The 27,202-nt window shown below is 48.0% G+C and overlaps 1 protein-coding gene across 2 annotated transcripts in view; it reads left to right on the plus strand.

Annotated features, from left to right (window-relative positions):
* The first annotated feature begins 12,991 nt into the window (after positions 1–12,991).
* The window catches only part of SMS (spermine synthase), a 75,344-nt gene continuing 61,133 nt past the window's right edge, over positions 12,992–27,202 (plus strand). The window contains exon 1 of one of the 2 annotated variants that reach the window (XM_037901654.2): positions 12,992–13,349. In XM_037901654.2, the coding sequence (XP_037757582.1) occupies positions 13,295–13,349 (55 nt within the window). In that variant the 5' untranslated portion in view covers positions 12,992–13,294. The remainder of the gene's footprint in view (positions 13,350–27,202) is intronic. The other variant, XM_037901647.2, reaches the window with a different exon arrangement.

The following is a 27,202-nucleotide window of genomic DNA, read 5'->3' on the forward strand; positions in this document are numbered from 1 at the left end:
TCCAGGAGGTCTCCGATTCTTGTGACTTCTGCCAGGATCAAGCTCTGGCGCACCGAGTGGGACTCTGCCACCTGCACACGGAGCTGGGGGTTGTGTAGCAGGGGCTCTGCGAGGAGATCTGCCCCCTCGGTGGCTGCCATGGACCTGGTCGTTAAAAACAGTTTCCAAGTCCGGAGGAGGTCCTGATAGAAGACCGGCAGCCCGGAGAGGTCTTGCGGAAGACCTCCCAGACAGAGATAAAAGAGCTGCCGGTCATATCGGAGCCCTCAGATGCGGCGAAGGATGGCGTGCACCAGTATGCTCCACGCTGAACTGCCTGCACCATAGAGGAGCTTCTGTAGGGCCTGGAGGCGGAAGACGCGGACCTGAGTGTGCAGACATTTCAGGCCCTGTTCTCCTTCCTTCAGGGGTAGATGAAGAACCCCTACAGGGGCCCAGTGCGTTCCTGACCAAAAGAACCCCAGAATCGATGTCCGGAGGTTGGTCAGGAAACCCGGGGCAGGGACCAGGGTGTTGAGCCAGTACCAGAGCGTGGACAGGACTAGTTGATTAAGCACCAACACTCTCCCTCGGAGGGAGAGACATCAGAGTAGTCCCGTCCATTTCCGGATGCGCTCTTTCACCCCGCCCTCTAAATTTTCCCAGTTCTCCGGCGGAGAGGGATGCGTGGCAGAAAGGCAAACGCCGAGGTACAGCAGTGGACCCGTGCTCCACCGGATGGTCTGAAGCGCGGGTGGGAGCGAGCTCGCCTGCCGCCAGTCTCTTACTGCCAAGCCAGAGCTCTTGACCCAGTTGACCTGGGCGGAGGAGGCTGCTGAATAGATGGCCTGGCAAGCCTCTACCAGCGCCAAGTTGCCCGGGTCCTGGATCACGAGGAGCACGTCATCGGTGTACGCCGACAGGACCAGCCGCAGATCCGGCTCCCGCAGCACCAACCCTGTCAACCTCCTGCGGAGGAGACAGAGGAAGGGCTCGATTGCCAGAGCGTACAGCTGGCCCGAGAGGGGGCACCCCTGCCGTACTCCTCGCCCAAAGCTGACCGGTTCGGTCAGGGTCCAGTTGAGCTCGACCAGACACTCTGCGAAAGCGTACAGCACCCGGAGAAAACCCACAAACTGGGGTCCGAAGCCAAACGCCTGCAGAGTGCTCAAGAGGTACCCGTGGTCCACCCTATTGAACGCCTTCTCCTGATCTAGGGACAGGAGGGCGAACGACAGACCGTCTCTATGCCCAAGTTCCAAAAGGTCCCGAACCAGAATTAGGTTATTAAAGATACTGCGGTCCGGGACGGTGTAGGTCTGGTCTGGGTGGATCACGTCTGCCAGCACAGACCCTAGCCGCAGCGAGATTGCTTTCGCTACAACTTTGTAGTCCGTGCTGAGGAGCGAGACGGGACGCTAATTTCGTAAATCGCGGAGGTCCCCCTTCTTCTGCAATAAGGCAAGCACAGCTCGCCTGCACGAAAGAGGGAGAACCCCGCTCTGCAGAGACTCGGCCCAGACTGTGACTAGGTCTGGGCCCGAGGATGTCCCAAAACAAGCGGTAGAACTCCATGGTCAGCCCGTCCATGCCTGGAGACTTATTAGTGGGCATATGACGGAGGGCTTCCGAGAACTCGGCCAGGGTCAGAGACAACTCTAGCCAGTCTCGGTCGCTCGCGCTGACCGTAGGGAGCTCCTCCCAGAGCACTCCGCAAGCGCCAGGGTCGGTCGGATCTGGGGAGAAAAGACTTGCGTAGAAGGCTCGGGCCCTCCTGCACATCTCCACCGGTTCCGTGAGGGGGGTGCCGTCCTCTGCCAGGAGGCAGGTAACATGTTTCTTGGCCCCCCTCGTTTTCTCCAGGGCATAGAAGAAGCGGGAGCTACGATCCATCTCCTGAAGGAGGCGGATGCGGGATCGAACAAAGGCACCCCGGGCCCGATGGTCCTCGAGGGCCCGGAGTTCCTCTCGCTTCTCCCGGCACGCTCCGCAGAGGAGCGGGTCCTCGGGGCTGGCGGCCAGATGGCTCTCCAGCTCTAAGACCTCCCGTTCCAGCTGCTCTATCGCCGCATTTCTCCGTTGGCTGGTGCCCCAGGTGTAGTCGCGGCAAAAAAGCTGGGCGCGCACTTCCCCAGGTCCCACATCGCCGCGCCGAGGGAAAGGCACACCGCTGCCCTCGCCAGGCCAGCCAGAAATCCCGGAAGGACGTCACGAAGCCCTCGTCCTCCAACAGGCTGTTGTTAAAATGCCAATAGGCCGGCCCTGGCCTCTTCGCACAGAGGGAGGCTGTCACGGTGGCTAGGTGATGGTCAGAAAATGGGGCCAGCCGAATGCTGGAGGAGTGGGCTCGTGAGAGATGGAAGCGTGATAAATAAATGCGGTCCAACCGGGAGTGGCTCGGGCTTCCATCCGGACAAAGGTGAACGTGGAAGTGTCATCCAGGTGGTGGTCATGCCAGATGTCCACTAGGGAGTGATGTTTGACTATCTCCCGGAGGGTGTCCATGGCGGCTGGGCTCTGCTCGGTCCCCGAGTGGTCCCGCTCCTCAAGGGTGGTATTAAATCCCCTCCCAGAACCAGGCACTCGTGAGAATCTAAGGTGCCGAGGAAGGTGGACACCTGCTGATAGAATTGCAGCCGCTCCAGGCCCGATGTCGGGGCATAGACGTTAACGAGGTTAACCACGAGCCCCTCCATATGGACCTGGAGATGCAGCAGGTGACCCGGCACAGCCTCAGCGACCCCTAGCACCTCGGGCCGCAGGTCGGGGGAGAACAGGGTTGCCACTCTAGCCTGTCGAACTTTGGAATGGCTAAAGTAGACCCTGTCCCCCCACTCCAGCCGCCAACTGTCTTCGGCGGTCAGATCCGTATGGGTCTCCTGCAGGAAAACCACAGAGTACCCCCCCTCCCGAAGGAAGGAGAGCACCTGGGACCTGCGGAGAGCCATCCTACAACCCCGGGTGTTCAACGTTGCGATGGTGAGAGGTGTCATGGGAAGGGCCTGGGGGTACTCATGGGCAGGAATGCTCGCATCCCCTAGTGGACCGCGCAACAGTCCTTGACCCGTCCTGTAGGTTAGTAATTGGTCACGGAAGACGCGGACCCGCCAGTAGGCCACGGCATCCCGCTTCCCCATCCCTCTACCTTCCCCCATGAGGGCCCTTGTGGCCCAGAGGATTTGAAAAAAGTCCCCCCATCGCTGGAAAGCAAGCTGTACCTTGTTGCGGAAGCCACGGACATCCTCTAAAAACTTCCGCAGTTCTCCTCGCAGCTCATGGGGGGGTGGGGTTACGGTTTCTGGGTTGTTCCCTGGCGGGGCCCTTGGTGTAGCTCTGTGGTCCACTAAAACGGACAAGCAGGGTGCAGACCCCCGATGGGGTGCCTGATGGGCTGGAGCTTCTAGGCCCGCCTCAAGCTCTGGGGCAATAGGGGGCGGTGGAGGGAAAATAGCAGCTCCTAATGGGTCGGGGCAGGAGAACACAAAGGCCGCTCCCTGGGGGTCATAAGTTGGGAAAGGGAAGGAGACAGCCCCAGGGGTGGCAATGACATTGCAGGAGGTAAATTGGATAGGGGTAGGGGTAGGGGCAGGGGCAGGGGCAGAGGCGAGGTTCTGGGTTTTGGGAGGCAAGCAGCTGGATGGTGGCGCCTCCCGATCAGGCTCAAGGATTAAGGGGGTGGGGAGGGAGCTCTCAGTGACACTGGGTGCGCGCTCTGTGTTGGATTTAGCGGCCACAGCATCAGGAGGTGGATTATCTTCTGTAGGGCCCCCGCCCAGGAAGGAAGTCGATTGCTCCGCACCAACGGGGGTTGCCCCTGGCGACTCGTGTCCCGGCCGCATGGCGCCGGCTGTCACCTGAGCAGGCTCAGTGGTCGTCAGCGGGGTGCCATCAGCGGCCGGGTCGGTGGAGGAGTCCTCGGGCTCCTCGGAGGTGGAAGAGGAAGCAGCAATTAAGGGGAGGGAGCATGGAGAAAAGAGGGGTGGAATGAGGTTGCCCAGATCGAGATTTGCTGGCAAAAGGTCGTCCTCCCCCTGGGCGACCGGGGTCAGATCTAAGGCCTCAATCTCCTCGAACATGGAGGAGAGGACACTTTCCGCCACCCCGGGGTTCTCCCCGCCGGCACCCGCCACGACGGTTGCCTCTGGGTTCACGGGGGCTTCGGGTAGCGTCAGGACAGAAGGGGCTTCCTCGAGGGTCTCGGAGGGGAGGGTCTCCCCTGGAAGGGAGACACTACCCTCCGGTGCTGCCACGTCTTTCCCGGCTGACACCGGTGGATGGGACGCACTTGTGGGCAAAGCGGAAGGTTCGGCATTGGTGTCCCCCTTCCTGGTCTTCCGGGGGGCCTCTGCCTCGGGTAGATGAGGCGGAGCTCGAGCCTTCCGCTTGCCTCGTTTCCCTGGACTAGGGCCCAGCCCTCCGTGGCATCATCTGGGGGCTGGTTAGCAGGGGTCATGTCAGGGGGTAAAGGCAATGGCTCAGGGACCTGGGGGTGGGGGGGAACGGTGGGGCAGCATAAGGGAGGGAGGATTCTCCCTGGGGCAGGCTCTCTCCCATGCCTGGTGGTATCTCTGCCACACCCTCCTCCATAGGCCCCGCTAGATTGTCAGCAGTGAGGGCGGGGCTCTCTCGCTCGTCTGGGCATTGTAGGGGAGGTGCCCCTTGGGCCTGAGCGGGAGTAGCGGTGGTCCGAAGAGGAGGGGGGGCGGGTTCGGGTACCGGGCAGCTGGGGCGTCAGCAATGACGGGGCCGATGTCCTGCCGGGTCTCGGGGATCCCAGGTGCCCCTCCTTGCCGGGCTAAGGGGCAGTCCTTCCGGACATGCCCCGACGCCCGGCAGAGGTAGCACCGGGCTTCTCCCATGGAAAAGTACACCCGGTAATGGGCCCCCTGGTGGGGGACTAGGAAGGACCCTTCGAGCACCACTCCGTCACGCGCCGCCGATGGCAGTAAAAGTTGCACTTGTCGGCGGAAGGAAAAAATGTGACGGAGGGTGGGGTCCTTGCAGCCCAACGGGAGAGGACTGATAACAGAAACAGGTTTCCCCAGGGTGGAAAGGGCGGGTAGCAGGGCAGCACTGGGGAGAAAAGGAGGGACAGAGGTCAGGACCAGGCGGACGCCCAGGTCCTCTAGCAGCTCCAGGGGGACAACCACCCCCCCCCCGCCAGGCCCCTATCTACCACTTCCTGGGCGGCAGCCTCCGATGCTAAGAAGACGACGACCTTTCCGTACATTTTGGAGGCCGCCACAATGGCCGAGGGCCCCACCACCCTCGCCAACGCCTGCACGTAGGTCTCTACGTGGGGCAAGGCGGGCACCAGGAGGCATTGGACACCGTGCTTCCTTGTCATGGTGGGAAAGGAGCGTCGGCCGCTATTGATGGTGGCGGAGGCGGTGGGCAGGGGGGCTGCCGCCACCCGGGCATACGTCCTGGCGGCTGAGGGAGGGACAGCTGTAGAGCTGGTGGAGGGGGCAGCGGGGGAGGACGCTGTGGTCGGTGGCGGGGCCGCAGCAGTGGGGGTGGCCCCTGCCATGGAGGGCCCGGTGGTTTTAGCGGGGCCCTTCCCCTTCTTCTTGCCCTGGCCTTTCCCGCCGGCTGGGGGGACTTCCCTAGAGTCTGGGGAGGCGATGGGCATGGCAGCAGTGGAGGTCAACCCCGGTGCCCTCCATTGCCGATGCCCCAGCGGGGGCGGTAGCGGTGGTTAACAGGAGTTGGGGTCAGGTAGAAAGGGACAAGCTGTGAGGTGGACAATTCGGGGCGGGGGGCACATGAACCACCATACGCTTGTCCAGAGAGTCCTGTTTGGTTGGCTGGTGCTTCTTGCCCACGCGGTGGAATCAGGGCGAGCAGCTGAGTCCAGAGACAGATGTTAGACAGCCAGCGAAGATGGTGGAGTGGGGGGGTGAAGATCGTAGTGTGGGGGTTGGGAGGACACATATGGATCGGGGGGCAGCTCCATGCCACGCCCCCTGTGTCCCTACAAACACAGTTAAGACACAGTCAAGGCCTCCCCCCACACGAGAGCACAGTTCGAAAGTTACTCGGTCTTAGGCCCCCTCCACGGCGATTTGTAGATTCCCAGGGCGGTGTTCCTCCGGTGGATGGCTTTTTCTCTGTTTGTTCCGGGCTTTCTTTTTTGCAGTAGCAGCATTCCAGAAATGCCGGAGCAAGTGATAAGAGTCCTCTCGACCGGAAACGGGTCCGCAAACAAAGAGCAAGCGGCTGGCTCTGGGGGCTGGGTCCTTCCACTTCCCCCCTCCAGGGAACGGGTCAGCAGGCCCCTCTCTCTCGGGGGGGGGGGGGGGGGGGTTTCAGCTGGAGCGGCAGCAGCGTCCGAGGGCAGGCAGGGGTGGGGGCTAACAGTCGGCCGGCACTCTAGCAACAGCAGAGAAAAAAAAAAAACAACAAAAAGAAGAGAAGGGGGGGGGAGCATCTGGCCCGGTCGGGGGGGGGGGAAGCCGAAAGCAGGGGCAAAAAGCAAGGAAAGCCTAGGCCAGAGGGCATTAGCAGGAGAGCAGGCTAAGTAAGTCCCTTTTCCCTGGGTAAGGTAACAGGGAAAGTTTCAGAACAATCAGGAACCTTCTGGAGACCATTAAGACAGACAGGCTGATTAGAATACCTGCAGCCAATCAAGAAGCTGCTAGAATCAATTAAGGCAGGCTAATCAGGGCACCTGGGTTTAAAAAGGAGCTCACTTCAGTTTGTGGTGTGTGTAAGGAGCTGGGAGCAAGAGGCACTAGGAGCTGAGAGTGAGAATGTGGACTGTTGGAGGACTGAGGCGTACAAGCATTATCAGACACCAGGAGGAAAGTTCTATGGTGAGGATAAAGAAGGTGTTGGGAGGAGGCCATGGGAAGTAGCCCAGGGAGTTGTAGCTGTTGCACAGCTGTTCCAGGAGGTACTCTAGACAGCTGCATTCCACGGGGCCCTGGCCTGGAACCTGGAGTAGAGGGTGGGCCTGGGTTCCCCCCAAACCTCCCAACTCCTGGTCAGACACAGAAGGAGTTGACCTAGACTGTGGGTTCATGAAAATGGCTAAACTGAGGGCTGCTGTGAAGCTCCAAGCTGAGCAAATCTGCCAATAAGCGCAAGACCCACCAAGGTAGAGAAGGAACTTTGTCACACATGCCATATCTTATTATAAAAACCCACTGCATTCTGTATGGATGTGTCCTTATTTCTAGGGTGCCCTTTTGTACCTGGATGCAGCATTTCAGGGAACTTTGCTTCTCACACTCCTCTGATGCCCACTGCCCTGGCCCCACAATGACCAGTCCCAGCTAGCATCTTCTTCTGACTTCTTTTCTGGGTCTTAAGAACGTAAGAGTGGCCATATTGGGTGAGACCAATGGTCCATGTGACCCAGTATCCTTCCGAGAGTGGCCAGTACCAAATACTTCAGAGGAAATTAATAGACCAGGGCAATTATTGAGTGATCCAGTCCCAGTTTCTGGCAATCAGATTTTAGGGACATGGGGTTGTGCCCAGAGCATGGGGTTGTGTCCCTGACCATCTTGATGGTCAGGCCATTGATGGACCTATCCTCCATGAACTTATCTCATTCTTGTTTGAACCCAGTTCTAGTTCTGGCCTTCACAACATCCCCTGGCAACAAGTTCTAGAGTTTGACTGTGCATTGTGTGAAGAAGTATGTCCTTTTGTTTGTTTAAAATCTGCTGCCTATTAATTTCATTGGGTGGGCCCTGCTTCTTGTGTTATGAGAAGGAGTAAATAACCCTTCTTTGTTCATTTTCTTCACACCATTCATGATTTTATACACCTCTATTATATCCACCCTTAATCATCTTTTTCTACGATGAATAGTCCATCTTTTTAATCTCTCCTTGTGTAAAAGCTATTCTATACCCCAATTGTTTTTGTTGCCCTTCTCTGTATTTTTTTCCAATTCTTTTTTGAGGTGGGGCAACCAGAACTGCAAGCAGTATTCAACGTGTGGGTCTAACATGGATTTATATGGATTGATATGTTCTGTTTTCTTATCTCTCCCTTTCCTAATGATTCATAAGATTGTTAGCTTTTTTTTTGACGACTGTTGCACATTGAGCAGATGTTTTCAGAGAACTATCCACAATGACTCCAAGCTCATAGAATATCAGGGTTGGAAGGGACTTCAGGAGGTCATCTAGTCCAACCCCCTGCTCAAAGCAGGACCATTCCCCAATTTTTGCCCCAGATCCCTAAATGGCCCCCTCAAGGATTGAACTCACAACCCTGGGTTTAGCAGGCCAATGCTCAAACCACTGAGCTATCCCTCCCCCTTTTTTGAGTGTTAACAGCTAATTTAGACCTCATCATTTTGTATGTATAGTTGGGATTATGTTTTCCAGTATGCTTAATTTTGAATTTATCAACAATGAATTTCATTTGTGACTTTGTTGCCCAGTCACCCAGTTTCGTGACATCCCTTTGTAATTCTTTGTAGTCCACTTTGGCCTTCACTATCTTGAGTAATTTTGTATTGCTTGCAAACTTTATCAACCTCCCTGTTTACCTAATTTTCCACATTATTTATTAACATTGATCCCACTACAGATTCTATTTACCACTTTCCATTGTGGAAAACTGACCATTTATTCCTACCCTTTGTTTCCTGTCTTTTAACCAGTTACTGATCTGAGAGGACCTTCCCTCTTATTCCATAACTGCTTAATTTGCTTAAAAGCCCTTAGTGTGGGACCTTGTCAAAGGATTTCTGAAAGTCCAAATACACCCTTGTCCACATGCTTGTTGACCCCCTCAAATAAATAATTCTAATAGATTTTTGAGGTATGATTTCCCTTTACAAAAGCTCTATTGACGCTTTCCTGACACACTGTGCTCATCTATGTGTCTTTACTATAGTTTCAACCAATTTGCTCAGTACTTGAAATTTGGCATAGCAGTGTACAATTGCCAGGATTGCCTTTTGGGGTTTTTTTTTTTTTTTTACATCGGCATCACATTGGCTAATCTATCGGTCATCTGATACAGAGTCTGATTTAAGTGATAGGTTATATACCACACTTAGTAGTTCCTTCAGAACTTGGATGAATACCATCTAGTCCTGGTGACATATTACTGTTTAACTTACCAATTTGTTCCAAAACTTCCTCTACTGACACCTCAAACTGGGTCAATTCCTCAGATTTGTCACCTAAAAAGAATGGCTCAGGTGTGGGGAATCTCCCTCACGTCCTCTGCAATGAAGATTTATACAAAGATTTCATTTAGCTTTTCTGGAATGACCTTATCTTCCTTGAGTGCTCCTTTAGCACCTTGATTGTCCAGTGGCCACACTCACTGTTTAGCAGGCTTCCTGCTTCTGATTTATTTATTTTGCTGTTTAGTTGCGTCTTTTGCTAGTTGCTCTTCAAATTCTTTTTTAGCCTGCCTAATTATACTTTTACACTTATCTTGACAGAGTTTATTCTCCTTTCTGTTTTCCTCAGTAAGATTTGACTTCCAGTTTTAAAAGGATGCCTTTTTGCTGCCAACCACCTCTTTTACACTATTGTTAAGCCACGGTGGCTTTTAAAAAACCATAACAGAGGTTCAAACTAAATGTATACCCCAAATAAATTTTTTTTAAATAGTTTCCAAGCAACTTAAAGGCACTTCCCCCTTGTGCTGTTCTTTTTAATTTCTGTTTAACTAGCTTCCTCGTTTTTGTGTAGTCCCCCTTTTGGAAGTTAAATTCTACTGTGGTGGGTTTCTTTGGTATTTTTCCCCCTTTAGAAGAATGTTAAATTTAGTTTCTTTATGGTCACTAAAGGTCCTGCGTTCCACTTAAAGCTAAATCAGGAATTGCCTCTCCCCTTGTGGGTTGCAGGACAAACTGCTCCAAGCAGTCATTAATGGTGTCTAGAAACTTTCTCTGCATCCCATTCTGAGGTGACGTGAACCCAATCAATATGGAGATCAACTTTCTGTTTTTGTAGCCTCTCCAGTCTCCCTGAGCATTTCACAATCGCCATCACCATCCTGAGCAGGTGGTCAATAGTATATTCCTACTGCTATATTTTTATTGTTCAAGCATGGAATTTCTATACAGAGATTCCACGGTACTTCTTGATTCATTTCAGATTTTTACTATATTTGACTCCGTGCTTTCTGTCACTCCTGCACCAGCACAACCTACTTTGTCATTCCTATATATTTTATACTCTAATATTACTGTGTCCCATTGATTATCATAATTCCACCAAATTTCTGTGATGCCTACTATGTCAATATCCTCATTTAATACCAGGCATTCAAGTTCATCAATCTTAGCATTTAGACTTCTATTATTTGTATATACGCACTTACAAAATTTGTCAACATTTAGTTGTCTGCTTTCATGAAATATAATTGAATGGGACTCTTTTTATTTGTTTCCTTCCAGTTCCTATCTGAATGTATCCACTCCTATCTTCTCCTTTTTTACTAGCATAGAGTATCCCTTTTAATAAATCCTCACCTAAAGCAGTGGTCTCCAAAGTGGGGTGCGCCAGACGACCGATTGGGGGGCACAGCAGGAGGAGCGCCGCCAGGGGGATGGGGGAAGAGGGGGCGGCCCTGAGTCCTCCGGCCCGTGGAGGAGCAGCGGCAGCTGCGCAGCCAGCTGCTGGAAAGAAGCGGCGCTCTCCCCTTCAAAGCCGGCCGGAGAGAAGCGGCGCTTTGAACGGGAAGGCGCCGCTTCTCTCCAGCCGCTGGATCACAAAGTGTTAAACCCAGATTTTTAAAAATAATAAAGCCTATTCAATCACATTGCTCTCACTAAAATTATTGGTTTCAGAGTAGCGGCCATGTTAGTCTGTATTTGCAAAAAGAAAAGGAGGACTTGTGGCACCTTAGAGTAACAAATTTATTTGAGCATAAGCTTTCATGAGCTGACTAAGGTGCCAAAAGTACTCCTTTTCTTTTTACTAAAATTATTTTTTTTAAGTGAGAGCAAAAGTTTTTTGTACCATTAATAAATAAAATATTTTAAAAATATTCATCTTTAGCTCATCGTTTTTAATTTCTATTTTTTGTGTATTATTTACATAATACTACATGTATATAATTTATACATATATTGTGGGTACATGCTCAAATTTTTTACTGATGGGGTGCACGATCAAAAATTTGGAGACCACTGACCTAAAGGATGTCTGTGTCTGAACTGTGTGCTCCTCTGCACCTGTCAGCTTTCCCCAGCCACTAGTTTAAGCACTCCTCTACAACGTTTTTAATTTTACATGCCAGCAATCTGGTTCCATTTTGGTTTAGGTGGAGCCCATCTCTTCTGCATAGGCGCCTTCTTTCCAAAAGGTCCCTTAGTTCCTAGTAAGCCTTAATCTCTCCTTCTAACATCATTATCTCATCCAGTGAGACCCTGCAGAGCCAGTTAGACAGGCAGAACCGCATATGGAATTGAAAGCATTTGAGAATGCTATCATGGAAGTCCTGGACTTTAATCTCTTACCTAGTAACCTACATTTGACTGCCAGGACCTCTCTTCTACCTTTCCCTATGTCACTGGTACCTACATGAACTACAACCACCACTCTTCTGTGGCTCAGCCCTCCGGCCCAGTCACGTAATAATTCACTCTCCTTCTAGGGTAACTAAAGGTCCAATTTAAGTTCAAAATGTCCAAACTTCTGCTCATCTCAAACTCTCATGAAATCTTTTGCTTCTTGGCCCCTCTAGAGACACTCTTGAACAGGGTTACCCCCGTTTCCCTTTGCTAGGGACTCTTAGCAGTTTACCTCTGAGGAGCTTCCTGGTACTTTTAGGCCCTAGCTCATTGTTCTTCCCCCTCTCCCCTGAGCCAAGCCCTATGGGTGATTCAGCTTGACTGCCTCAGACTCTTCCTTGAGGGGAACTCCCCTTGTTTCTCTCTCTCTCTAGGTCCTCCTTTCTTCTGAGTTCCCAGCTCTATTTGAGTAGTACTCACCCTGCTTCATCATCACTGCTGGGGTCAGGCTTTCTAATTAAGCCCCATTATACCCAGTGGGATCACTAATGAACTAATGCCAGCTCATCAGTAAAGCTAGGGATAGCTGCTAAACGATGGGCAGAGCTTGCCTCAACGGGCTAGCTAGTCCGTCACACATGTCTTCTTGGCCTCTATGGTCTGCTTGCATGTTCCAGTGAAGTTTTTGGTAACCCTGATGCCACAAAATGATACATTTCTGGATGTCACACCAGCCACAGCTGCTTAAACTAAAATTTGTACTACCACCCATTGTTTACATGTCGCCTCTTTCATTTGCTGTTTGTGGCATGCAGCATCTCATCTTGCAATTTTCATTTTATTCAGAGATTTTAAAAGTTTCCTTACAGCAGCCTTTCTTAAGTGTTCTGAAGGAGAGTGACAGCAGCCTCCCTGCTAGGCAATGAAGTTAATGCTGGAAGATCACAGGGCACTCTGAGGTACTTCTGTGAAACAAGTCCATGGGAGAACTCTGGGGGTGTATTTTTGTCTTGGCAGCAGGGGCGGCATCTGTCTGCTCCAAACACAACTGAAACTTTGGGAAGGGCCCAACTCTAGAATCCATCAAGTTCCAAAGCGAGGCTCAGGGCAGCAAAGGAGACACACAAAACTATTAGAAGCATTTGTTTTGCAGTGCAGTTGTAGGTAGGAGCCCCAGTCATGGGCTGAGCCCTGAACAAGCACAACAAAAAGATGGTTATAGGTTCTTAGGGTGTCCCTGAACCTCTGACTGCTTGATGCTGGGCCTGGACGACAGGGGATGGATCATGTGGTGATTGTCTGTTTTGTTCGTCCCCCGTGGGGCACTGGCTACTGGGCGAAGACTGGATACTGGGCTAGATGGACCTTCGCTCTGACCCAGTATGGCCGTTCTTCCTTCCCTGCTGGGCTTACACCCCAAGGAACCAACGTATTGCGCTCACTCTTCCCCTCTCCCGCTGCTGGCACAGTGTGGGCTCTCCAGGGGCCTGGAAGAGGGAGAAGGGATATTGGCTGGGCTGGGCCCCAGGGTTGGTTTGCTGTGTAATTACTGCCCCCCCGTGCCTCCCTGACTCGCGGGCGGCAGTGAAGGAGGAAGGCGGGGACCCGCCGCCGCCTCCCTGGTTCGGCCTCTGCGGCCCGCCTGCCGCACAGCCTGGCCCCCGGAGGCCGCCGCGGTTGCGCTCCCCGCAGCCTGGGCTGGGCGGCGCTGGCGGGTCCCGCCCCCTGCGCTCCCACAGCCCGGCGCACACGCGGCAGCGCCGCAGCCCCGCGCAGACAGACAGACAGACACACACAGAGGCAGGCTCTGGCAGTGGCACTCGCAGCGCAGCAGCGGCCGCCGCCACCAGGCATGGCACAGGGCTCTGCCTCGCCATGGCAGCAGCAGCAGCTCGACACAGCACCCTGGACTTCCTGCTCAGCGCCCCAGGTCAGCGCCCCCCGTCCCCACTTGCTAGCGCGCCCCTTGCACCGCACCGCCCCGCCTCTGCCCAGTCAGCCAGCGGGCGAGGGGGAGCCGGCCCCGGCCCGCTCCTTGCCACAGGCCCTCCTGCGGCTCCAGCCGCCGCCACGCTCTGCCCATCCGCCAGCGGCCGCATGCGAGCGCTTCCCTCCCCAAATCCTTGCGCTCCTTCCTCCCAGAGCTCCCCCACCCTGCACCCCTACTCCTTCCAGGCACGCAGCTGATTTTTCCCCCCCCGCTCCCCGCAGGCATCCGGCTGATCTCCCGGCGTGTAGGTTGCTCCCTGCCCCCTACCCCGCGCCTGCAAGTCTCCTGTGGGCCCCCTCCCCCATGTTTTAGGGCTCCCTGTGGTAACCCCCCTCAGCCATGCAGCTCTCCTTGTCCTTTATGTGTGCAACTGCCCTCTCCCTTCAGGCACGCAGGTTCCCCCTGCCCCGTGCCTCCCCGTACGTGCGGAGCTCCCCCGCCTCGCCCCGGGCATGCAGAGGCGTCCGCCACTCCGGGCGCGCAGTCCCCTCGTGACCCGCCATGCAACCCCTTTCCTGTCGCTCTCTGCACAATTCATCTCCGCGATCCCTAGGAAAAAAAAATACAAGGTCCGCTCGGCATCGGCGGCCAGCCTAGCAAGGCACCTAGTGCAGCTCTTCTTCGGCAGCCTAGAGTGTTGATGCAAATCAGTGGATTGTCACTGGAAAGTGTGTGTGTCGGGGGGAAGGATGTCGCTGCTATTAAGCATTTCTTTGCCGCGTGCGTGACCTTTCTCTGTCCCTTGGTTGGGTGACTTTCTCTTGGCGAGGTTATTTTTATTTTTCTGTCATTATCCTGGTGGGAAATGGGATCCGGCCAAGGTAATGCTTGGCCTAGTGTGGAAATAAAGCGAGGCAAAATGAGGTATTTTTGTTTGGGAGGGTTGGAGGGAAATACAACAATATGATATGGAGAAACGAAACAAGGAAGTGCCCGGATTCGGAGGCCTGGTTTGGAAATGTGCATTGTCGGCCTCTTGCAAATGACAGGAGTAGCTAAGCTAGAAAAGACTCAAGTTTTGTTTTTAATTGTTTATCCCTTTGTTATGGTGCTATGGAAAGGGAGTTGGTGGGGGTGTGCATGCATGGCTTACATGCTGTGCTTTAGCATGATGACTTCAGTCTGTGGGGTTGATTTATGCATGTACTTGTCCGTTGAACCATATGAACTAGAACCATAAACTCACTGAACATTAAATCTCACCAAATGAGGGTCAATCCGTTCTCATCATCGTATCCACTCATTATACTCCACACCTGAACATAGCCATTATGTGAACAACATACTCTCATAGCGCAGTGTCTGTACTTTGACCCGTTAACCATTTACCCCCAATTGGGGATATTGCAGATTATGTATTCCCTACGCCATCCGATATTAAACCGAATTTTGCACCTCTTGATAATCTGTACTTTATTCCCTAATAACCAGAAACTACTACACTTAAACTCTGTACCGTTCACTTTTTTAAAACATCATCTTAATAAATTTTTTAAATCTGTTCTTACTAAAAACTAGATATTTTTGTTAAAAAACTTCCTATCCATATTAGACTTTCTCAGGTTGCTTTGGGGAGGAGACATTACTGTAAAATGGGAGGTCCTGAAAATCTGACCTGTGGCATTTCATTATGTAGTCTATTATGACTTGTCAGTGAAATGCTAAAAGTAGCATTTTTCTCTTATTTAAAATGGGGTAACAGGAAATAACCTGCTGATTTTTTTTTTTTTTCTGGGTCAACACAAAGTAGAGAGACACATATCCAACATGATTTATTATGATTTTATAAGCTATTCCTGAATTTCTTGTCAGATGGTGGTGTGCAGAATTCCTTACAGTAATTAGTGATAAAAGTGAGCTGGGGATCAGATTTTAACTACTGACTTCAGTCATGGACTAGTTAGTTGAGGGATGGGGAGGCATGTTTGAGCCAAAATTCAATAAAACTATTCACTTTATTTGGTAAGTTAGGTGGGTGATACGTTTCACTTTTGGAGAGTGCTGTAGTGAACTTTGAGCGCCAATCAAAGTCTGTAGATAGCTTTGTAAAGAGGCAAGTAAACACTGGATTATCTTGCTATTTATTAATTACTCTGACAATATTTATTTAAAAATTTTTTTAGTTGTTTTTGAATGCGTCCTTTTTTTGCTCCTGGGGGAATTCTGCGCCGGTGTGCAGGCGCATAATTTATATCCCCTGCAGTTTTCTTTGCTTCCCCGCAGAAAAATGACTTTCTGACGGGGAACCAAAGGGAAGCCACAAGAGCGGTCATGTGACCCTCCCCAGAAGTATGTTTTGGGCAGCCGTCAGAGAAGTAGGGGTGGGGTGGGGTGGGGGACTGGGGAATACCTGGCTGGTTGCTCCTATGTTGCGCTGGGCTCAGCTGCTAATCCTGGCTGGGCTGGGGAGGACTGGACTTCGTCTTCCCCTGCACAGCATCCGGGGCTGGGTAAGATCCACCCCCAGATTTCTCCCCCAGCTGCAGGAAGCTCTGCACACTTACCCCTGCTCCCTGCTTCCTGCATCCATCGCACCTCCTGGCTCAGGGATTCGTGTACAGGGAGCTGCTCCCTCATCCACCCAACCCCCATGCATCCAGATCCCCTCATACCCAGATCCTCCTGCTGAGCCTCACCCCTGACTTGGAAACCACCCCAACGAGCCACCCACGCCCAGATTCCCACTTCACCAAGCCCTAGCCAGTTGCACCTGGATCCCCACTGCAATGTGCCCCACTCCCCCCACATCCAGACCCCCCTGTTGAGCTCTATATACCCCCCCCCCCCACAGACCCCCAACAACATTCAGCTGGACCCCCCTGCAGAGTCCCCTTACAGTTGCCCCCAGAACCCTCCCCACCCCCTCAACAAGCCCCTGTGCATTCAGGTCCCCCCCACACCTGGATCCCTGAGCCACTCGCACCCAGATTGCCCCACACAGAACCCTCAACCCACACCTGGATCCCCTCACACTTAGCCTCTCCACGCTTAGATCCTGCCTTCCCGCACCTGGCATGGAGGGGCAGGGCCCTGGGGTGTTTCTGGGACAGGCCTGGTCCTTGAGCTCTGTGTGGATTGGGTGCAAGCCTCACTGCTGAGTCTGTGTCCGGGGTGGGGGGAAGCTGCACAGTGATCTCCCACCTCTGTGCAGCCAGTGTCCTGTGCTCCCCAGTGCCATGCTGGAGCCTCTACATTTATATGACAAATACGATTTGCAGAATTTTAAAATATTGTGCACGGAGTTCTTATTTTTTTTGGCTGCAGAATGTCCCCAGTAGTACTTTTTTCCTGGCTGTTTTGGTTGGGGACAGGCATTCCCCCCTGTTAAACAAATCCTTTTTGGGAATTCTGTTTCAGTGAAGATACCATAGACTCTAGAAGCTTTCTTGCAATCCATAGCATTTTTGACAGTGCAGAATGATACATTTTTTGTAGTGAACCAGCAAAAACCAAAAAGATATCACAGAAGGGAAAATAATTGTAAAAGTTTTTGTACTTTCCTATTTCTCCCTCTCTCCTTTAGTTAATGGAGGCAGTGTTTTCAGGTGTTACATCTGCCTTACTGTGTCTTTAAAATCCTACTTTCCTATTGTTTTTACAACACTTTTCTCTTTCCAGTTAGTGTGTGTGAAGTACTCACCTTAACAACAAAAGGGGAAGTTGACTAAACAGGGAAGTGTTGTCCAATACATAAGTGAATGATGAAATCTACTTTTACTCTTGTGTGTTCCTATAACAACAGTAGGTGAACAGTCTTTGGAGAGGAGTGAATCTCTTTTCTGCAGATGACAGTATCCTCAACTCAGGTTGTGGGGTTTTTTATATTGAATTTCACCTCTTATATAGTTGTGGCTCAAAACAAAATATTGGTATGATTCCTGTAGTGAAATGAGTACATATCATCCATAGAAATAAGTTTTGGATATAACGGCTGAATCAAAGTTTATTAACTAGCTTGGTTTTGTATTTCCTATATGGGCAATACAATTTTTGAACAGAAAAATAACAGCTGCACCTAGCAGTGTTACAGTGTGATGGTAAAGTGCTCTGGGATGTCCTGAAACTACTAACAAACTGTTGATGTATCTTTGAACTGTTTTTGTTTTAGAGTAATGTACATTATCTCTATGCCTTAGATTTCTCTGCCATCGGATAGCAACTAGAGAGTCTTGTTTTTAGTATATAACTTTTCAAGTGTCTCCTACTCCCAAATATATAATTTTAGGCTATTGAATGATGTGGTTTAGGAAATGTTAATGTGTGGTAATATAGTCAGTCTTTAAAATCATGTCTCTCTGTGAATGGACAGTTTATATAAAGTAAGAAGACTTCAGTAACCCTGTGATACCTAATTATATCTAGTACTTGCAATAGCTGAAATCTACCTAAACAATATAAAGCAGGTGATTAAAAAGTATACTTAGGCTCCTTTCCTCTAGATAAAGCTAGACTGGGCTTTTTTATAGCAGCCTAAGGGGGATTTAGGCATTGCAGCACCTACTGAAATTCTTAATCCTGAGTTAGGCACCCAGGCTGACTATGCAATGTATGGGGAGAGAGGATCTAAGAAAGGGATTAACAAAAGCCAACATGCTCAGTGGGGAGCACCTAAACTCAACATTTCCTATTGGCTGGGAGAGGGGTATTATTGTGTAAGCTCCTCCCCTCAAAGTGAGTTAGGCAACTAACTCCAGGCCAGAGGGAGATGTCTCCCTCCCTCCCTTCAGGGTTCACAGTTGTGAATCCTCTCATAGAGTTAGGTGCTTGAACAGGGTCAGCCCTCTCTGCTTGGTGATCTCAGGACTTGGGTGGCTGTGCATGTATGTTCCTAGCTGCTGAAATGCAGGTGCTTCTGGGACTCTTAACTGGAAATTTGGTGCCTGAAGTGCCTGGGTGCCTACAGAATTAAGCAATAGCTAAAAGGATTTTTATGAATGCCAATGGTATTTAAATGTTGGTATGTAAAAGGTGGCATTTACAAAATGTCAGCTACTGCTTAATCCTGTAGGCACCTAAATTCCCCCCCATGAATCCCACCCTTAATAATTGGGAACCTAACTCCCTAAGGCATCTATGAAAATCTGATCATGTAAGCATATGCATAACTTTATGCACTGTGATTAAGCACATGTATAGATTTTCATAGGATTGGGGTCACAGAGATTTAAACAATATAAAGTACTAGCTACCTGTTGGACCAGCAGTTCACAAACTCTCTGTTGAATGAACACTTGCATTTATTTGGCAGACCAGTGGTTCCTCTGTCTAACTTCTCCTGTACCTCACGGCATTGCAGGACAAACCTGATCTCCATCTTTCCCAGCCTTAATTTGAAATAGCGGGGGAGATATGATTTTGTGTTTAAAACTCTTGAGTGGGAAGGGAGGGATGGATCGTTCAGTTGAAATACTTGTCAAGCCCTGTCAACAAGAACATGCAAAGTCTCCATCCTTCTCCCACCAGCTTGTGGGATCATGACATAACAACTAGCTAGTCCTCCAGAGCCTCATCCAGGAGAAACAAGGAATTCAAGACTTTATGGTTATCTAGGCTGACTTCCTGTATAATATAAGTCTAGTAAGTCCTGGGCCAGAAAAATATCCAGGCTCCCAAGTGACAGAAAACATACCACATCCCTTGGTAAAGGAATGGCAAGAGCCATACCGTGCTTTAGAGTTTGGTAGAGAACCTGGTTGTAGACCCGGTTAACTAATACAAGACTTGTGAAGTTAAATGTGGTGTTGTTTGAAGCTTGTTAGGTTGAGGGCCAGGTGAAGTATTTTCATTTTCTTCTTGTCTCTCTATTCTGCAGATCTTGGATTCTTTTGTGCACACAAATCTGTGTTTCTTGGATGTTCTTTATGGACTTGTTCTCTGCCACACTGCATTAGTTATTTTAAATAAAAATTTTTGGGGGGGGAGGGGAAGAGGTACTGTATTAGCCTCTTCATTCCCTTTGAGGATTTATAATTTCCTGTTCTTTTAAGGGGTTTTTATTTTCCTTCTTGCTGGGTGAAAGACCCACAGAAACAAGAGTAAGTGTCTGTGCGGGAGGAAGAGTGAAACTAACCCAACGTAGTCAAATTATCACAGTAAACAAAAGGAACTTTGCCCTCTACTCTTTTGGTTATTGTAATAATGGTAGTGGTTTTTAATTAGATGTGTTGTGTGGATTTTTAAGTTTATATCCCTTTAATGCTTCCTCCTATTAGATAATTGTATTCGATATTTTAGAAATATATGACATTTCTTGCCTCTAAAGCAGGGGTTCCCAGACTTAGTTTGCGGCGTGTTCAGGGTCAGCCCCTGGTGGGCCGCAAGACGCTTTGTTTATCTGAGCGTCCGCAGGTACGGCTGATCGCAGCTCCCAGTGGCCGCAGTTTGCCATTTTAAACACATTCTTGAGGAAAACCTGCATGAAACATTCATTCTTTTTTATCAGCTCTAGTTACAAGTGGCAGTCAAGAAGAAGCAAATATCTTCTATTAAATTTGTTAAGCTTGTGGAGTGGGGTGGAGCTTCAGTCAAGCACACTACCAGGAAAGTGTTTCTTGGGGCAACCATGTGCAGTTTACCATGCACACAATTATTTTATAAATTTATACTAATTAATTTAGAAGCATACTGAGAGTATGTATGTGTGTGTGTGTGTGTGTGTGTGTGTATATATATATATATATATATATATATGTATATGTATTTTTTTGTCTTTGGTCAGTCAGTGAATTTCAGGCACTTAAAGGAAGTAAGATGTATTCTCTTCCTCATGCATTGGGATTTGTAAGTCAATATGCAGATGTTGGTACTGGAGAACTTGAAATACTAAGTGGACTTGAAATGTTCAGTTTGTAGGCTTTCCTTACCATCTGCTGTTTGGCCTCTTGCAGCAGTAGTAGTTCATTAAATATCTCACTTCTTCCCACAGCAAGATGTTAATTGGACCAAACACAAACACCATCCATATAGTCCTAAATGGGGAAATGCCCATTATAAGGCTAGATGTGTGAAGGATGATGTCACTCACTGGGTTAACCCAAAATGTGACCTATCTTTTCCTTAACTGTTTGCAAAGTCTATACAAAGTTCTCTCTGTAGTTAAAAAGGCAGCCAAGTAAGAACTGGGAACCCTATAATAATAATGTGTGTGTGTGTATGTATGTATGTATGTATGTATGTATGTGCACATGACTTTTGGGGTGGGGGAGATGTTAAAAACATTCATACTTCAGTTTTAAAGTGTTAGTGGGCTTATTAATGCTAAACAAGCAGAAAAAGAGAAATTATTTTAAAATACCCGCAGTTATGATTGGAAGCCCATAAGTAATACTTGCTATTCTGTTGGTTCTGCAACATCAGTTAGCCACTGTTCCCAGAGCATTGCTGGCATTATGAAGCTGTTGTACAAACAATAATGGTTAGCTGTAATAGGATGCTATGTGAGTTGAAGTCCCTTTTTTAAATGGTATACTTCAGCTTCACTCAAATTGTAGGAAAAACATTTTCTTTTTTTTTTTTTTTTTACAAACCACGCTCTGTGGGATACTTTTTTTAAAAGAGACACTATTTAAATAAAAACCAAATTTGCCCAGTAGTTCTGTCTACTGTAAAAATATTTGATGACAATAATAATCTCTTGTGTTTGTATGTAAAGAGCCTATTTCCGCTAGTATGGTAACAATGTACTACTTGTTTCAGAGTAACAGCCGTGTTAGTCTGTATTCGCAAAAAGAAAAGGAGGACTTGTGGCACCTTAGAGACTAACCAATTTATTTGAGCATGGGCTTTCGTGAGCTACAGCTCACTTCATCGGATGCATACTGTGGAAATTGCAGAAGACATTATATACACAGAGACCATGAAACAATACCTCCTCCCACCCCACTCTCCTGCTGGTAATAGCTTATCTAAAGTGATCATCAAGTTGGGCTATTTCCGGTACTACTTGGTGATTAGTCCCTCCATAGCCAAGCTAATGATTCGAATGTATCTGGTGGCAGACAAACAGAACTTCTTTGAGGAAGAAACTTGATCTGAAAGGTTCTGAGACTGGTTATTTCCTTAAAGTACTATCACTAATTAGAACAGTAATTGAAAGAAATTAAAATATAATCTCCAGTCTTAAAACTCAGGATGATTTGTGTTTATTCCCCCCACCAGGGTTTGTTCGTCTCTCCTCTTCCCCACCCCAAGACTACATCTGCAGAGCACCACTTGTGGAACTGCGAGTGTAGACAGCTGGTCATTGGCATTTTAACCACCATGTTGAGTATTCCTGCTCTGAGGAGTTTTGGATGAGACACAGTGCACCAAGGTCTAAGTATGCTACTGCTAGGAGTGGCAGAGCTGAATCACTGGAAGATCTTTGCCAAAACAGCCTAGCGTAGATACAGCTGAAGTGACTTTGGAACTGCAGATGTTTTTCCATGGCATCTGCAGTCTGTCTTAGGACTGTGGAGAAGATGTTACAATCTACAGTCACTTGCATGGAGTGCTGCCTGCCTATTGATGCATAAGTACTGCTTGCTTACAAAAAGTCAGCTGGTGGGTGGGGGATGGGAAGGGTGCACTGTTGCAGCTTGCCTAGGTTCAGTCATCCCAGTGTAAACTACAGTAGTGCAATTCTCTGGTGTAGATGCAGCTAGAGAGAAACTGAGTTGTATTCAGTTTCACTCATTGCAGGGTTAACTTCCTGTGGTGTAGTAGAGCTGGAGTGAATTCTCCTAGAGCCTTGGGAGCCAGTGTTTTAGTCTGCTGTTTCCATACTCTCCTCCAGGATTGCCCTTCCAAGGAGTTGCTGAAAGTATGTGTGAAACTTGATTTCAGATTACAGGCACTCTGTTTTTGTCTTGACTTGTTTTTGTTTTCTAACTATGAGTATGTTTATACTGCAACTCCTTTCTCCCCCTCAAGCAGCCAGTCTCAGAGACTGGATCAACTGCTTTCGGCTTGCACTATGGAGCTAAAAATAGCAGTGTAGGCATTCTTGTCCTATAACGCTATCCCAAATCAATTGACTGGGGCTCTGAGACTTGCTGCTGTGATTTGGTTTTCTTTTCTTTTCTTTTTTTTTTGCAGTGTAGAAGTACCCTGCGAGCTCTGCAAACTCATCCTGAGTTCTTAGAGTGAAGCTCTGATGCTTTCTTGGTGTACCCAGGACTGGGATCACCTTGTTATTTCCCTGCTACGGTGAGAGAGACTTGCTGGTGCTAAACTGGGTGTCAGCTCCCTGTCACACCAGTTTGTTAGCTACTCAAACAACCTCCTCTACTCCTTCGCTTTGCCAGGTTAACTTTAGGTGCATGCCAGCTTCCAAGCCCACTTGAAGAGTGGTCCCCTGTCACTGGACACTCAAAGAAATTGCCAAGTTTGCAGTCTCCAAAGAGACATTGTACACCCCAGCCTGTTTTGGTTCAGTTGAGGCCTCACGTTTTATTTAATATTACTGAGATGAGTTTATAATAAAACCAAGAATAAGCTTATTAACAAGAGCACAGCTTCGAGTGATACTGAGTAAGGGTAGTGGAAACGGAATTGGTTACAAATAAAACAAAAGTATAATATGCTCCTAAGAGAGTAAACAACTTTAGCAGGCTATAATCATTTGTCTCAAACAGTTTCTCACCCTCAGAATCGTTCTGAAAAGCTTGCTGACTTTTCAATTAAATCAGGAACCAGACTTTTTTTTATGAGTCACCTCCCTACATGAAGGGTGTTCAGCAGTGAAATGGATAACGAGATGTCTTTCTCCTTATATTTCCCAAGTTTATTGTCTTAGTTTCCAGAATCAGGATGACACCCTGGGGTTCAGATTCCCTCCTGTTGGTTTTCACATCCCTCTGTCATCCTGTTTTTTCTGTTGACTTCATATGCAAATGGAACGTCCTTTGTGGTGTTCCACAATGCTTAATTTGCATTAGAGGCAACTATCCTCCTTCCAGTCTGGAATAAAACCTCTCTCTCTTTTAAGCATAATATCAGTAAGTATCCATAATTCCCCATAGAGTGATTTCACAATGATATTAATGACCAATATGTCACTGGCTTTCATTTAATCTCACACAACATTTTGGTCACCCTGAACAGCAAAGAGTTCTGTCACCCCTGAAGGCATGAAACCAGATCCTTTACCACCCAGAGTCTTCCCCGCTCCCAGTAGAGTTCTGCCTTCCAGCTGTTTCCTAGTTGTACTCGTGACTTACTGCTCCTAGCAGATCTTGGGCTACAGCACTTTCTCTCTGTGCTTCAGTGTCCCTGCTCTCAGTGGAGCTCTGGCCTACAGCATCTCCTAGTTATATCAGAGTCTTGCCCCTCCCAGCAGTCTTCCTGCTCTCAGCAGAATACTGGCCAATTGCATTTCCTGGGTTTATCCGTGTCCCACCGCTCCCAGCAGATTCTGTGCCAACAACACCTCTTAACTGTGCCACAGACACACTCAGCACTGACTCGATTTCCCCCCTTGACACTGAGTCTGATTATGGCAAGCAAATACCTGAGCCTTTACATCATTACAGAAAATGACACCTCAAGGAAACCAGTTTCCCACATTCCCACAGTCAAAATCGTAGACCATTTTTGGTGTCCATAATGACTCAGGCTACAGGCATCACACCCTTATCTGTTTGCCTGCTACCCTGTAATTGGGGGCACAGCCTTATGTTCTTCCTTTTGCGTCCCATGGGCAGTACTTGATTCTCTTCTCAGGTTCATGCTGCTTGCGTTTGTCCCGATCAGCAAGCTTGGTGCTCCAGCTCTGCCTCCTCACCGACACCTGGCCTCCAACTCCATGCGTTTCTCCTTAACGAGCATCCTTTCCCACTCCAGACTTCACACCTTTGGGCCTCTCACTATCACCGCTGCTGCTAGATCATATGGGGAATGGTCTGCTTGGTCTCTTGCATGTGCTGTAGGAGAAAAAGGGACTTCTTTTGGCCGCTAGTTTGGAGCAGGTGCCCCGTCCTGCCTCATTGCACATGAGCAGCATGGCCACCAGCTCCAATTTCTTCTGGTCAGCAGCTGACAGACCTTGCTGTGCACACAGCTTTTCTGATGGCTTCTTGGTGAGTTTTTATCACACATTTCTTTGCTCAACCTGCCTCTTCTGCTGCTTTTATTCTTCTGTATACTTTCTTTTGTTTTTATTTCCTTTACCCTAAATTAACAGGAACAAATACAGACTCTAACCTTGTACTTTGCTCCCTCACTTTTGAATCTGTTATGGTCTGCTTAGCAAGTGTTTGGCGTGTGAACCTCAGGTCACTGATATAGGCGTGCAACTCCTGAAGTGACTACGCCGTGATGTTTTCTCCGAGGCATCTAAAACTGTAGGTTGCAGCGTAACCCCTCTGCCTCAGTGTGAAAGAGAGATGCTGGTGCTAAAATCAGCAGCCATGCTATGCTCCTTATTTACACCTGTGTAACCCCCTTGTGTACAATACGGTTGTACCAATGTAGCTGGGTGGCAAAAGGAATGACATTCATTCTGTTCAAAGTTCAAAAAGGATTAGAATCCAGTTCCCCTTTTTTGCTGTGTTGGCATTGCAGTATAAAGAATACTAGAAATCAATACATACTTATTTTATTTTAAATCAAGTGTAACCCTGAATAGACACGTGGTAGATATTCTGAATGAGGTGCCTTTTTACATGGTACATTCTGAAAAGTGACTACTGCTTTAAGCAGAGTGGATATAAATCAGTTAACAGATTTTGTATTTAAATACATTTTTCTTTTTTTAAAAATAAACCTGTCAAATTAAACTTGAAATTATGACAACTTACATTAATGCCTACATTTAGTATAATTTTTTAATCATTTAAATATGCATTTGATGTTAAGGAGGGGAAAAGTACTTTCAATTTCTGTTGGGCAGAAAATCTTTTGCCTTACTTTTGGTTTAAGATTAGCTAGCAGGTGCAGAGAATATTTTCTTAATTTGGGCTAGTTCATTCAAAGTTTTCCTGCTTCTTCCAACTCCTAATCAGTCTATTAATAAAAAACAGGTGGGGGAGGAGGAGAGCAAGTAATTGGAAAAATGTGAGGGAAACGGGGGGGGGGCTAACTTTTCAAAGATATTTAGGTGCCTAAAGCTGCACATCGGCACTTTTGATAATCCTAGTAGGCACCTATTTATACGTTTTAGAATATCTTTGAAAATCTGAGATATGGTGACCAGAAACAATCAGTTCAATTCTCTAACTACCGAAATAGTTCGTTTGTTTCATAAAATCCGTTCTAAATGCAAAACACATTTGATACTTTTCTTAACGTATCCAGCACACTTAAGGTAGTTTTATTTAACTTTGTGTATTTAATTAAATTCCAAATTTCCATTCAAATGCAACTTGACACAATTATCAAGTAAAAAAAAAAAAAATCATGTAGTAAATAGAAGATGATGTATGATGCGTTGTGACATTCCCCAGGATTGTGAGGCACCTCACCGCTACCCGTCGTTGGTGTGAAAGGGTCTTGTGTGTGCCTGCTGTGGATCAGCAGCCTCTGGCAGCACAAGAACCACCTTCCCAGCTTCTGCAGTCCTTGTTCTCTCTGTACAGGTAGTGATAGGCACACACCAACGCCCAAGTCCTTGGAGTGATCTCTGCAGTGTCCAGTCCCATATCCACCAGACACTCTACACAGTTACCAGATCTGCTATTCACAATGGAATGGTACATGCTAGGTTGTTAGTTTCAGCTCAGGATCGGCATTTTGCTTAACATCACAGTTAGATACATATAGTGAAAACAAGAATAAATTTATTATCAAAGATTCAAGTAATAGTGAGTAAGAATAGTGGAAAGAAATGCCTTAATCTTAAACAAAATCATTAAATGCTTTCTAGAAACTAAACTCAACTAAAAGGTTAACCTCCTGTCAAAAGAAGCTTCTCTCACACAAAGTCTTCTGCAGCATTTTTAACCAAGATTGCCTGAGACCCCTACTTTCATGAATGGAAACATGCTGACTGTTTGTTTCATAGGTGCAGGATACCAGGTTATCTTCTTTGCCTTCTAGACATCTTCTCTCCCCTCCAGTTCATTGTCTTTACTCTGAGAGGGGATAACGCTCCATGGCTTTTTTTTCCTGCGTGCTCCTTTCCTTTTGACTTCACATCTCTTTGTTAACATTTGACTGTGTGTGTAAATTGGCAACCATTGTGTTAGCTAACAAAGCTTAATTTATATCCCAACAGAGACATGCACATTTCTTACCTTCTGTCTGGAAGAACTGGTCTGAGGCATGTCACCTTTTGATCTACTTTTTACCTTACATGCTTAAGAACATAATTTTCTGGTACAGATACATAATTCCTTGCGTAGTACATGTACATACATTTCACAATGACATTAATGACCAGTGTGATACTGGCTTTCGTTTGAAACCTCACGTGACATGCTTTGGTGAACTAGAACGTGCACACCAGATTTGAGATTTGTGTAACCCCTCTCTACACCCATTTCAGTTGGCTTTAAGAGGTTCTTGGGTCACCTGCATATTCCAACAGTAATAAAAAAAAAGTCTGAATAAATGTATACTTAAACTATATAACTACTAAAATAAGTGTATAGATAGTGCATCCTCTTAGTTAACAAAAAAAAAGTACCAAATTTTTGTACTTGGTTGCATATCAATGTGTTCTAATTATTATATCAGCCAATGAGAATGAACCAGTATTTATTTCCCTAAACAAAACACGGTTGTAGAATGAGGTTTAAAATTGAAGTGCCTTAAATCGTTATTAAAATCAGCAAGCAGGAAACCTTGCTTTCATCACTGCTGTTAATTCATCCTGG

Source organism: Chelonia mydas, chromosome 1 (genome assembly GCF_015237465.2).
Source record: "Chelonia mydas isolate rCheMyd1 chromosome 1, rCheMyd1.pri.v2, whole genome shotgun sequence".
In the NCBI taxonomy this organism is placed as follows: domain Eukaryota; kingdom Metazoa; phylum Chordata; order Testudines; family Cheloniidae; genus Chelonia; species Chelonia mydas.